The sequence below is a fragment of the Scyliorhinus torazame genome, chromosome 14 (genome assembly GCF_047496885.1).
Source record: "Scyliorhinus torazame isolate Kashiwa2021f chromosome 14, sScyTor2.1, whole genome shotgun sequence".
Taxonomy (NCBI): domain Eukaryota; kingdom Metazoa; phylum Chordata; class Chondrichthyes; order Carcharhiniformes; family Scyliorhinidae; genus Scyliorhinus; species Scyliorhinus torazame.
Genome location: NC_092720.1, coordinates 179,919,433 through 179,934,228, shown reverse-complemented (window position 1 = coordinate 179,934,228; position 14,796 = coordinate 179,919,433). Strand labels below are relative to the sequence as shown.

The following is a 14,796-nucleotide window of genomic DNA, read 5'->3' as shown; positions in this document are numbered from 1 at the left end:
CCACGCTGTCACTCACTGTTACTCCACGCTGTCACTCACTGTAACGCCACGCTGTCACTCACTGTTACGCCACACTATCACTCACTGTTACACCACACTGTCACTCACTGTTACGCCACGCTGTCACTCACTGTTACGCAATGCTGTCACTCACTGTTACACCACGCTGTCACTCTGCGCGCCCACGCTGTCACTCTGTGCACTCACGCTGTCACTCACGATTATGCCACGCTGTCACTCACGGTTACGCCACGCTGTCACTCACTGTTACGCCACGCTATCACTCACTGTTACGCCACGCTGTCACTCTGTGCGCCCACGCTGTCACTCTGTGCGCCCACGCTGTCACTCTGTGCGCCCACGCTGTCACTCTGTGCACCCACGCTGTCACTCTGTGCACCCACGCTGTCACTCACTGTTACGCCACGCTGTCACTCACTGTTACGCCACACTGTCTCTCACTGTTACGCCACACTGTCACTCACGATTACGCCACGCTGTCACTCACTGTTACTCCACGCTGTCACTCACTGTTACGCCACACTGTCACTCACTGTTACGCCACACTGTCAACTCACTGTTACACCACACTGTCACTCACTGTTACGCCATTCTGTCACTGTGCGCCCACGCTGTCACTCTGTGCACCCACGCTGTCACTCACTGTTACGCCACACTGTCACTCACTGTTACGCCACGCTGTCACTCTGTGCACCCACACTGTCACTCTGTGCACCCACGCTGTCACTCACTGTTACGCCACGCTGTCACTCACTGTTACGCCACGCTGTCACTCACTGTTACGTCACGCTGTCACTCACTGTTACGCCACGCTGTCACACACTGATACGCCACGCTGTCACACACTGATACGCCACGCTGTCACACACTGATACGCCACGCTGTCACTCACTGTTACGCCACGCTGTCACTCTGTGCACCCACACTGTCACTCACTGTTACGCCACGCTGTCACTCACTGTTACGCCACGCTGTCACTCATTGTTACGCCACGCTGTCACTCACTGTTACGCCACGCTGTCACTCATTGTTACGCCACGCTGTCACTCTGTGCACCCACACTGTCACTCACTGTTACGCCACGCTGTCACTCACTGTTACGCCACGCTGTCACTCATTGTTACGCCACGCTGTCACTCACTGTTACGCCACGCTGTCACTCTGTGCACCCACGCTGTCACTGTGCACCCACGCTGTCACTCACTGTTACTCCACGCTATCACTCTGTGCACGCACGCTGTCACTCACTGTTACGCCACGGTGTCACTCACTGTTACGCCATGCTGTCACTCACTGTTACGCCACGCTGTCACTCACTGTTACGCCACGCTGTCACTCACTGTTACGCCACGCTGTCACTCACTGTTACGCCACGCTGTCACTCACTGTTACTCCACGCTGTCACTCTGTGCACCCACGCTGTCACTCACTGTTACGCCACGCTGTCACTCACTGTTACTCCACGCTGTCACTCTGTGCACCCATGCTGTCACTCTGTTCACCCACGCTGTCACTCACTGTTACGCCACGCTGTCACTCTGTGCACCCACGCTGTCACTCTGTGCACCCACGCTGTCACTCACTGTTACGCCACGCTGTCACTCACTGTTACCCCAAGCTGTCACTCACTGTTACGCCACGCTGTCACTCACTGTTACTCCACGCTGTCACTCTGTGCACCCACGCTGTCGCTCTGTACGCCCACGCTGTCACTCACTGTTATGCCACGCTGTCACTCTGTGCACCCACGCTGTCACTCACTGTTACCCCACGCTGTCACTCACTGTTACGCCACTGTGTCACTCTCTGTTACGCCACTGTGTCACTCTCTGTTACGCCACTCTGTCACTGACTGTTACTCCACGCTGTCACTCACTGTCACTCCACGCTGTCACTCTGTGCACCCATGCTGTCACTCTGTGCACCCACGGTGTCACTCTCTGTTATGCCACGCTGTCACTCTGTGCACCCACGCTGTCACTCACTGTTACGCCACGCTGTCACTCTCTGTTACGCCACGCTGTCACTCACTGTTACGCTACGCTGTCACTCTCTGTTACGCCACGCTGTCACTCACTGTTACGCCACGCTGTCACTCTCTGTTACGCCACGGTGTCACTCACTGTTACGCCACGCTGTCACTCTCTGTTACGCCACGCTGTCACTCACTGTTACGCTACGCTGTCACTCTCTGTTACGCCACGCTGTCACTCTCTGTTACGCCACGCTGTCACTCTCTGTTACGCCACGCTGTCACTCACTGTTACGCCACGCTGTCACTCACTGTTACTCCACGCTGTCACTCACTGTTACTCCACGCTGTCACTCACTGTGACCCACACACTGTCACTCACTGTGACCCACACACGGTCACTCACTGTAACCCCCACACTGTAACTCACTGTAACCCGCACACTGTAACTCACTGTATCCCACACATTGTCACTCACTGTAACCCACACATTGACACTCACTGTAACCCACACATTGTCAAACACTGTAACCCACATACTGTCACTCACTGTAACCCACACACTGTCACTCACTGTAACCAACACACTGTCACTCACTGTAACCCACACACTGTCACTCACTGTAACCCCCACACTGTAACTCACTGTAACCCGCACACTGTAACTCACTGTATCCCACACATTGACACTCACTGTAACCCACACATTGTCAAACACTGTAACCCACATACTGTCACTCACTGTAACCCACACACTGTCACTCACTGTAACCAACACACTGTCACTCACTGTAACCCACACACTGTCACTCACTGTAACCCACACACTATCACACACGGTAACCCCCACACCGTCACTCACTGTAACCCACACACTGTCACTCACTGTAACCCACACACTGTCACTCACTGTGACCCACACACTGTCACTCACTGTGACCCACACACTGTCACTCAATGTGACCCACACACTGTCTCTGTGCACCCACGGTGTCACTCACTGTTACCCCACGCTGTCACTCTCTGTTACGCCACGCTGTCACTCACTGATACGCCATGCTGTCACTCACTGTTACGCCACGCTGTTACTCTGTGCACCCACACTGTCACTCACTGTTACGCCACGCTGTCACTCACTGTTACGCCACGCTGTCACTCACTGTTACGCATGCTGTCACTCACTGTTACCCCACGCTGTCACTCTGTGCACCCACGCTGTCACTCACGGTTACGCCACGCTGTCACTATGTGCGCCCACACTGTCACTCACTGTTACGCCACGCTGTCACTCACGATTACGCCACGCTGTCACTCACGATTACGCCAAGCTGTCACTCACTGTTACTCCACGCTGTCACTCACTGTAACGCCACGCTGTCACTCACTGTTACGCCACACTGTCACTCACTGTTACACCACACTGTCACTCACTGTTACGCCACGCTGTCACTCACTGTTACGCAATGCTGTCACTCACTGTTACACCACGCTGTCACTCTGCGCGCCCACGCTGTCACTCTGTGCACTCACGCTGTCACTCACGATTACGCCACGCTGTCACTCACGGTTACGCCACGCTGTCACTCACGGTTATGCCACGCTATCACTCACTGTTACGCCACGCTGTCACTCTGTGTGCCCACGCTGTCACTCTGTGCGCCCACGCTGTCACTCTGTGCGCCCACGCTGTCACTCTGTGCACCCACGCTGTCACTGTGCACCCACGCTGTCACTCACTGTTACGCCACGCTGTCACTCACTGTTACGCCACACTGTCACTCACTGTTACGCCACACTGTCACTCACGATTACGCCACGCTGTCACTCACTGTTACTCCACGCTGTCACTCACTGTTACGCCACACTGTCACTCACAGTTACGCCACACTGTCACTCACTGTTACACCACACTGTCACTCACTGTTACGCCATTCTGTCACTGTGCGCCCACGCTGTCACTCTGTGCACCCACGCTGTCACTCACTGTTACGCCACACTGTCACTCACTGTTACGCCACGCTGTCACTCTGTGCACCCACACTGTCACTCTGTGCACCCACACTGTCACTCTGTGCACCCACACTGTCACTCTGTGCACCCACGCTGTCACTCACTGTTACGCCACGCTGTCACTCACTGTTACGCCACGCTGTCACTCACTGTTACGTCACGCTGTCACTCACTGTTACGCCACGCTGTCACTCACTGTTACGCCACGCTGTCACTCACTGTTACGCCACGCTGTCACTCACTGTTACGCCACGCTGTCACTCACTGTTACGCCACGCTGTCACTCTGTGCGCCCACGCTGTCACTCACTGTTACGCCACGCTGTCACTCACTGTTACGCCACACTGTCACTCACTGTTACGCCACACTGTCACTCTGTGCACCCATGCTGTCACTCACTGTTACGCCACGCTGTCACTCACTGTTACGCCACGCTGTCACTCTGTGCATCCACGCTGTCACTCTGTGCACCCACGCTGTCACTCACTGTTACACCACGCTGTCACTCACTGTTACTCCACGCTGTCACTCACTGTTACGCCACGCTGTCACTCTGTGCATCCACGCTGTCACTCTGTGCACCCACGCTGTCACTCACTGTTACACCACGCTGTCACTCACTGTTACGCCACGCTGTCACTCACTGTTACGCCACGCTGTCACTCACTGTTACGCCACGCTGTCACTCACTGTTACGCCACGCTGTCACACACTGATACGCCACGCTGTCACTCACTGTTACGCCACGCTGTCACTCTGTGCACCCACACTGTCACTCACTGTTACGCCACGCTGTCACTCACTGTTACGCCACGCTGTCACTCATTGTTACGCCACGCTGTCACTCACTGTTACGCCACGCTGTCACTCACTGTTACGCCACGCTGTCACTCTGTGCACCCACGCTGTCACTGTGCACCCACGCTGTCACTCACTGTTACTCCACGCTATCACTCTGTGCACGCACGCTGTCACTCACTGTTACGCCACGGTGTCACTCACTGTTACGCCACGCTGTCACTCACTGTTGCGCCACGCTGTCACTCACTGTTACGCCACGCTGTCACTCACTGTTACGCCACGCTGTCACTCACTGTTATGCCACGCTGTCACTCTGTGCACCCACGCTGTCACTCACTGTTACGCCACGCTGTCACTCTGTGCGCCCACGCTGTCACTCACTGTTATGCCACGCTGTCACTCACTGTTACGCCACGCTGTCACTCACTGTTAAGCCACGCTGTCACTCTGTGCACCCACGCTGTCACTCACTGTTACGCCACGCTGTCACTCACTGTTACGCCACGCTGTCACTCTGTGCACCCACGCTGTCACTCACTGTTACGCCACACTGTCACTCTGTGCACCCACGCTGTCACTCTGTGCACCCACGCTGTCACTCACTGTTACGCCACACTGTCACTCACTGTTACGCCACGCTGTCACTCACGATTACACCATGCTGTCACTCACTGCACCACCCACACTGTCACTCAACAGTATTGCCACACTGTCACTCTATGCACACATGCACTCAATGTTACACCCAAGCACACACTCACTGTAACCCCCCCCACTCACTGTCGGTCATTATAACCCCCTCACTGTCACCCACTTTAACCATCCAAACGCTATCACTCACTGGATACATCCCACATCTCATCTGCTTGCTCTGAGCTGCACGGAGTTTCTTACCTGAGGTCCCATATCTCCACTATCACCTTTGTGTCCTGACCCTCCGGGGGTCCCCTGGGAAACAAGAGCACATTTTGATCCACAGTGACAACAAAATGCAAAAAACATCAAGTGAAGTACGAGGGTGGGGTCTGGTATCAATCACAGTGTACAGCTGTTTATTACACATCATTCAAGCCCAAAGGAGCATTGATCTTATGAAGGTAATCCAGACTATCTACAGGCCAAGATACTGAACTCGCAGTCGAGTGGGAATCAGGACAATTCGATCAGGACTGACCCTCTGACAGTGCAGCAGTCCCTCAGTACTGACCCTCTGACAGTGCAGCACTCCCTCAGTACTGACCCTCTGACAGTGCAGCACTCCCTCAGTGCTGACCCTCTGACAGTGCAGCACTCCCTCAGTGCTGACCCTCTGACAGTGCAACACTCCGTCAGTACTGACCCTCTGACAGTGCATCACTCCCTCAGTGCTGACCCTCTGACAGTGCAGCACTCCCTCAGTGCTGACCCTCTGACAGTGCAACACTCCCTCAGTACTGACCCTCTGACAGTGCATCACTCCCTCAGTGCTGACCCTCTGACAGTGCAGCACTCCCTCAGTACTGACCCTCTGACAGTGCAGCATTCCCTCAGTCCTGACCCTCTGACAGTGCATCACTCCCTCAGTACTGACCCTCTGACAGTGCAGCACTCCCTCATTACTGACCCTCTGACAGTGCAACGCTCCCTCAGTACTGACCCTCTGACAGTGCAGCACTCCCTCAGTGCTGACCCTCTGACAGTGCAACACTCCCTCAGTACTGACCCTCTGACAGTGCATCACTCCCTCAGTGCTGACCCTCTGACAGTGCAGCACTCCCTCAGTACTGACCCTCTGACAGTGCAGCACTCCCTCAGTACTGACCCTCTGACAGTGCAGCACTCCCTCAGTACTGACCCTCTGACAGTGCAGCACTCCCTCAGTGCTGACCCTCTGACAGTGCAGCACTCCCTCAGTGCTGACCCTCTGACAGTGCAGCACTCCCTCAGTGCTGACCCTCTGACAGTGCAACACTCCCTCAGTGCTGACCCTCTGACAGTGCAGCACTCCCTCAGTGCTGACCCTCTGACAGTGCAACACTCCCTCAGTACTGACCCTCTGACAGTGCAGCACTCCCTCAGTACTGACCCTCTGACAGTGCAGCATTCCCTCAGTACTGACCCTCTGACAGTGCAGCACTCCCTCAGTACTGACCCTCTGACAGTGCTGCAGACCCTCAGTACCGGATTTTGACCTTCAATCCTCCAACTCTGATGCGACGTACTGAACAATCATCATTAAATTGAATTGTTTTTGCCCCCTCCCCAAAAAGCTTCCGAGGTGTCAGCACCTCTGGGAATCCCCATCACCCACCCCCGCTTAGTGGCTCTCGTGTCTGATTAGTGCTTGAAGGCTCTGCTCTTTCTGTTGACTCCATTTGGAGACAGCTTTGCCCAGCTCTGGGCGATGACTCTTTGACGCCCTCCCTGCAATCTCCCCTCGGGCAGCCTGCTGACCTGTGAGCGAAGAATGGAGGAGGAGACTTACCAACGGCCCCGGTCGTCCTGTGAAACCCATGGGTCCCGAGGATCCTCGTAACGCCAGCTGGAAGAGGAAGAGAGGGAGTCAGTCCAGGGTTGGCGCTGTTGCGGGTCACCCAGTGACGACCAAGTTAACACGGCGACCTGCATTTGCACAACTACTCATCTCTTGCCATTGTTGCATGCTGGATGTATGTGCAGAGCGCGGTGGGCTTCCCATCCAGAGCTTCTGACTCAGAGATTGGGAGGGGGCCACAAGACTTCCAAATGCCCTGTTAGCAAGTCCCAACAATCGATGCTAGCACTTTACCGAGGGCTGACAACAGGCGAGTGGGCCTGATGTTCTCCATTTCTCCTTGTTCCTAAGCGACAGGGTCAGATTGTGATCTAGAATGGCTCTCCCTTTGCAAACCCATGTTAAACCTGCCCCAAGCCAAAATCATCTCGTCGGTGCCCCATCGTTGGCGGGTGGCAGTTCTCTTAGTGGCTCCGGGTTGCCTCGGCACCAGGTGCCGTTACGCACATGTTGTCGTCTGGGGCTACGGACGGCGGTGTCAGAGGCTCCAACATTCCTTCCACCGCAGGTCTGACCAGGAATCTCTCCCGTTCTTTGCCGCCTGCTATTGGCGCGTGATTTAGCCGCATTGCTGAACACCCCTCCCATGGCCGTCTGGTCCCGGGGCGAGACTGAAGCCCGGATCTTCTGGCTGAGAGACAGGGAGGTTACCGACTGCGCCCCGAGAGCTTCAGACAAGGCTATGGGTCGGGGTGCGGGAAGGGTTCGGAAAAGACCAAATGACTTGGAATGGCTCCGACTACGAGGGGGCAGGTTTTATGTGTTCTCAGGTGTCAGCCCAGACTCAGCCTGAGGAGCCGAACTCAACTGAGCTTCCATCAAACTGTCCACCCTGACCCCAACAGCCACTCTTCCCCACCAAGTGCCAGTAGACATCAAGTAACAGTGTCACCGGTAACACTGGAACACTGGACTTCCGCGCTGAGGCGCACAGGGCCAAAGCAGACATGTTTTTTCCCAGATTTACTGCTTTTATCTTCCAGGTCTCTGGACTCTGCTGTCCTCCAGGAGCCCCAGCTTCTCCAGGAGAACCCCACTTCCAGGGTGAACAACTCGGATCAAATAAAATAATGACCGCTTTGTCAGTTGGGGCTGGGGGGGGGGATGATGCTGGTGACCACAGCTCCCTCAAAGGTTACAACACGCTCACTTGTGGGGGATAAAGTACATAGAGGCAAAGATGAGAGCCCCCGCCCCCCGTAATAACCCTACCCCAGCCCACCACCCTCCGATCACCACTCCCCGAGTCCCCCTGTGAGTCTCCCGCAGGCTATCCCTACATTTACAGGACGAAACTTGAGAGATGCGGGAGAAACAGTCAAAATGAGTCATAATCCCTTGAAAGTACTCAAAGGTTGTTCCTCCTGCCCCTTGCCCCTGGCATGCTGCGTCCTGGAGTAGCGGACTGCCAATGATTGCCGGTTCCCGCCCACTGTGCTGCTTGCATCCCGTGGTAGCTGGATGGCCTGATTGCGCGGTGGAGAAAGAAGCCCAGGTTGATCAGAGATGATCCTGGGGAAGTAAGGGGTGACAGGAGGCTGGGGAGGAGGGCGTTAGACGCAGAGTTCCCGGTGCGAGGCCTTGATGGAGTTACAGCTACAATCGGTCAGGGTCCATACCTACCCGGGCCTGTTGCAGGATAGCCTGAGCCTGGGCTTCTTGCGCAGACACAACCGGTCCCTTATCACCTCCGCTGGCACCAAATCGGAACTGAAAACAGAAAGAAAAAAACACACGCATGGACACGAGGCAGATGGTTAGAGAAGGGAAGTGCGACACAACGGGAGAGAGTCACGCTCAGAGTCATTTGGCCTCCAAACTCCCACACAACCCGGAGCCTGGGGCACAGTCTAAGTCCAGCAGTAAGCACATGGCTCTGGTAATCTCTCTAATTACTAACCAGGCCCACTGGGGGAACATACCAGAGTTTCACAGCCCACTGTTTCCCCATCATTGAAGCATCGGGGTCGTTCTCAGTCAGGGTTCTGGCTTTGCCCCTATCTGTTGGGCGAAGTGCTGGCAAATGGGATTAGGTAGGCAGGTCATGTGACAGTGCCTTTAAGAAATGGATGTTTAAGCAATATCCCTTTAAGAAATGCAATGATGTCAGAGTTAGATGAGCCATTTTGCAGTTTAGTTTCAGTTTTGAGGAAAAGAGCTGGATCTGCTGTGATCTCTGCCATGAAAGACTATCTCTGGATCATTTGGGTGATTGAAACTCATAATAGTAAAGCCTTTAACCTGATGTGTTTCTGTTTCAAGGTGTTAAGTCTCATGGATGTTGAAAGGAATAACTGAAGGATTATTTAGTGTTGTAATATTTTCAGGGTTATCTTTGAAGTAAGGGGTGTTAAGAGATCCAATGTTTATTTAAGAGGTTAAGTTGAGTTCATGGAATAAACATTGTTTTGTGTTTAAAATCCACGTGTCCATAATTGTAATCCCACTCCTGGAGAACAAGCCGTGTGCTCGGAAAAGCAACAATAGCATTAAAGGGGGAGGTTGGTTGAACTCCATGATACATTTTAAGGTTCTGAAAACACCTCGCCCAGAACAGACAGGTCAGACGTCTTTGATGCATTGATGCAGACTTGATGTGCCGAAGGGCTTCTCCTGTGTTGTGTTATGCACTCTACCATGACTCACTCTGTAGATGTTCATCAATGGAAAGAGACGGAGTGTGAGTGCCTCGTGCCTTTTATAGTGAGATACCACCCCTGAGTGTCCTGCCTGCTCATTGGTCATGTCCTGTTCTCTGTGTTCATTGCTGCCTGTCTGTATATCATTATCTGCATGTCTGCATATCATGACCTCCTGCATTGTATTATTCTGTGATTCTGCATCAGTGGGACACGCTCAGTGACCCTACTACAGAGTCTACAGACTGACTGGAAGCAGTAAGGGAAATCAATAAATTTCTCAATTCCAAATAACAAAAATTCTCTCATCTTTGCCTGTAATGTCTCAGTATGTTCCTGCTGGGGGGACACAATAATTTCCTGTAATTTCTCAGTGTTTTCCTGCTGGGGACACAATCATTTCCCGTAATTTCTCAGTGTGTTCCTGCTGGAGACACACAATAATTTCCTGTAATTTCTCAGTGTGTTCCAGCTGGAGACACGCAATCATTTCCTGTAATTTCTCAGTGTGTTCCTGCTGGGGACACAATCATTTCCTGTAATATCTCAGTGTGTTCCTGCTGGAGACACACAATAATGTCCTGTAATTTCTCAGTGTGTTCCTGCTGGAGACACACAATAATGTCCTGTAATTTCTCAGTGTGTTCCTGCTGGAGACACACAATCATTTCCTGTAATTTCTCAGTGTGTTCCTGCTGGAGACACACAATCATTTCCTGTAATTTCTCAGTGTGTTCCTGCTGGGAGGACACAATAATGTCCTGTAATTTCTCAGTGTGTTCCTGCTGGGGACACAATCATTTCCCGTAATTTCTCAGTGTGTTCCTGCTGGAGACACACAATAATTTCCTGTAATTTCTCAGTGTGTTCCAGCTGGAGACACACAATCATTTCCTGTAATTTCTCAGTGTGTTCCTGCTGGGGGGACACAATAATGTCCTGTAATTTCTCAGTGTGTTCCTGCTGGAGACACACAATAATTTCCTGTAATTTCTCAGTGTGTTCCTGCTGGGGGGACACAATAATTTCCTGTAATTTCTCAGTGTGTTCCTGCTGGGGACACACAATAATGTCCTGTAATTTCTCAGTGTGTTCCAGCTGGAGGCACACAATCATTTCCTGTAATTTCTCACTATTAACCAGTGCAGAATGAACACCGAACAGAAGACTTTAAACTTGACTCCAATTCATGCTGGGAGTTCTCTTAAATCACAGCACTGGGATCTCGCCCCCATCACACAGGAGACAGGACTTCATGCGGAGAAGGTGAGCAGGAGGTTTCAGGAATTGGTGAACAGGGATATGGATAGAATAATTAAGCAAACTACTGTCACTGTATTTGACATTGGGATTGTCACCAAAGGGCCCACGTCTGCTATTCTCCCCAAAGTGGCACACAACCCACCCCACCCCTCAAGGTCCCGTCTTCATCCCGGCCTTCATCTCTCACAACGTTACTTACCGGCAGCATCAGTGAAGTACCGGGAGGCCCAGGAAGCCCATCAGCACCAGGTAGACCGGCCCGGCCATTACGGCCCTGAAATTAGATTGAGATTAGGCGTTCAAAAGTAATAAGCACACTTTTGAAAAGATAAACAGATAGGTAACACTGTACATGTTCAAAACAGCAGGGACTGCAAAATTCAACAAATATTGGATTGGATTTGTTTATTGTCACGTGTACCGAGGTACAGTGAAAAGTATTTTTCTGCGAGCAGCTCAACAGATCATTAAGTACATGAGAAGAAAAGGGAATAAAAGAAAATACATAATAGGGCAACGCAACATATACAATAACTTTGTGTAATCACACTCACTGTACATAACACACTATATATTGTGTATAAATACTCACTGTATATAACACACACTATAATTGTGTATAATCATTCTACATTTTTTTGTTCATTCTTGGGATGTGGTCGTCACCATCTGGGCCAGCATTTGTTGCCCATCCCTAATTGCCCTTGAACTGAGTGGTTTGCTAAACCATTTCAGTGGGGGACAGTTGAAAGTAAACATTTACTGCACATAGCACACACTATATCAGTGACAATCATACTCACTGTACAAAACTCGTGCTTTAATGTGTATAAACACTCACTATGCTATAACTAGATATAATCACACTCATTGTACATAAAACATACTGTAACTGTATAAACACTTCCTGTACACAGCACACACTATGACTGTGTATAAACACACAGTACATAACATGCACTAGAACTGTGTATAATCACACTCACGGTAAATAACACTCTAAAACTGTGTATAAACACTCAGTACATAAAACACGCTGCAACCATCTATAAATGCTAACTTTACATCACACACACTATAACTATGCACAATCACACACTCAAAATAACGCACCCTATAACTGTGCATAATCACACTCACTGTACATAACAAACTATGACTCTGTAATCACACTCACAGTACATATAACTGAATAAATGCACTCACTGTACTTAACAGAAGCTATAACTATGTATGAACACTCACTGTACATAACATGCTATAACTGGATATAATCACTCATTGTACATAAAACATACTGTAACTGTATAAACACTTCCTGTACACAACACACACTATGACTGTGTGTAAACACACGGTACATAACATGCGCTAGAACTGTGTATAATCACACTCACTGTAAATAACACACACTATTACTGTTCTAATCACATTCACTATACAGAGCACATTCACTGTACAGAGCACATTCACTGTACAGAGCACATGCTATAACTGTGTTTAACCACTCACTGTACACAACACGTACTATAACTATGTATAATCACACTCACGCCTTATACAACACAGTGTAACCACGTATAATTACACTCTCACTGTACATAACATACTTCTTACCAGTGTATAATCACACCCAATGTCCATAACATACACTGTAACTGTGTACATTCAGACTCTCACTGTACATAACAAACACTATGACTTTGTATAATCACACTCACTGTACATAACACATGCGATAACTGTGTATAATCACTCATAGTAGATAGCACACTATAGCATCGTATAAATACTCACTGTATGTAACACATACTATAACTGTGTATAGTCATACTCACTGGACAAACATGTGCTATAACTGTATAAACATTCACTGTATATAACACACTGTAACTGTGTATATTCACACTCACTCTACATGACACACACTATAACTGTATAAACACATGCTCACTGTACATAATACACTATATCTGTGTATAAACACTCACTGTACAAAACACACAATACAACTGTATATAATCACAACTTGCATAACATATTGTAACTGTGTATAATTAAACTCACTGTACATAGCAGACACTATAATCGGTATATAATCACACTCACTATATAACGCACGCTGTAACTGTGTAACCACACTACATAATCACACACTACACCTGTGTATTAATACTCACTGGACATGACACACTAACTGTTCATAACACACTAACTGTATAAACACTCACTGTACATAAACTATAAATGTATAAACACTGACTGTACATAACACACACTATAACTGTGTATAAACAAACTCAACTTACATAACACACACTACAACTGTGTATAAACACACTGTACATAACATACCCTATAACTGTATAATCACACACTCACTACATAACACACACTATATCTGTGTATAATCACACTGTACATAACAAACACTAACTGTGAATAACCACACTCTCACTGTACATAATCACACACTATAACTGTGTATACTCGCACTCTCACTCTACATACTCAGTGTATAAACAGACTCTCACTGCACATAACATACTATAATTGTGTATAATCACACTCTTGCTGTATATAACACATGCTATAACCTGTGTATATTCACTCTCATTGTACATAACACACACTAACTTTACAAGACACTCACTGTACAAAACATGGGATATAACATTCAGTCTCTCATTGTACGTAACAGACTTTCTGATCTTATAAAAACAAAAACTGCAATATTCACAATATAACTGTATAAACACTATCTCACTGTACATAATACACACTTTAACTGTGTCTAATCACACACTCACTCTACATAAAAACCACAGCAATGCAGAATGAGGCTATTTGGCCCATTGAGTCACCACCAACCCTCTGAAAGAACAGTCTACCTCAGCCCTATCTCTGTAATGTAACCTTCACAGCTTTGGACACTAAGGGTAATTTAGCATGGCCAATCCATCGAATCTGCACATCTTTGGCCTGTGGGAGAAAGACAGCGGGGGGGGGGGGTGGAGATTGTCCGTAACCCATCGCCAAAATTGTGTTCGGCGATCAGGCGAAGAATGTGCTCCGATGCCGAAATCGCGACTGGCGCCGGTTTGACACCTGTCGGCCATGCTATTCCCCCTCCAAAATGCCATCATTGTAACGTGCGACACGCGCAGTCGCAATGCCATTGGCGCTTCATCGTCTGGCCCATCCGCAATGCTCTGTCCCCGATGGGCTGAGTTCCGACGGTGCGGACCACGTGTGGGCCCATAAATTGTGAACCCGGCGTGCCGGTTGCGGACTATGTCCAGCGCACCATACTCAGCCGGAAAAGCGTGCAGCTGGACGTGAGAGCTTCTGCAAGGTCTGGGAGGACTGATGAGGGCTGGCCAGGGGGTGGCCAGAGGGTGTGCTGTGGGGTCGCGGATGGCGGGTTGGGTCCGTACACGGCCAGCGCCATCTTGCACGATGTGACCGCTGCAGGTCGTCAGCCATGCGCATGCGCGGCCCGGGACCTGGACATTCTCCGGCCTTTTTCGGCACGGGAGGCGGGTGCTTCAATCGGC

General features: G+C 50.3%; 1 protein-coding gene across 7 annotated transcripts in view; it reads right to left on the bottom strand.

The window, feature by feature from the left end:
- The window catches only part of LOC140390254 (collagen alpha-1(V) chain-like), a 409,209-nt gene that overhangs the window by 228,029 nt on the left and 166,384 nt on the right, over nucleotides 1–14,796 (bottom strand). For all 7 annotated transcript variants that reach the window (XM_072475252.1, XM_072475254.1, XM_072475255.1 and 4 more), the window contains 4 exons: nucleotides 11,439–11,513; nucleotides 8,961–9,047; nucleotides 7,269–7,325; nucleotides 5,699–5,752 (listed from right to left, as the gene is read on the bottom strand). In XM_072475252.1, coding sequence (XP_072331353.1) covers nucleotides 5,699–5,752; nucleotides 7,269–7,325; nucleotides 8,961–9,047; nucleotides 11,439–11,513 — 273 coding nt within the window. The remainder of the gene's footprint in view (nucleotides 1–5,698; nucleotides 5,753–7,268; nucleotides 7,326–8,960; nucleotides 9,048–11,438; nucleotides 11,514–14,796) is intronic.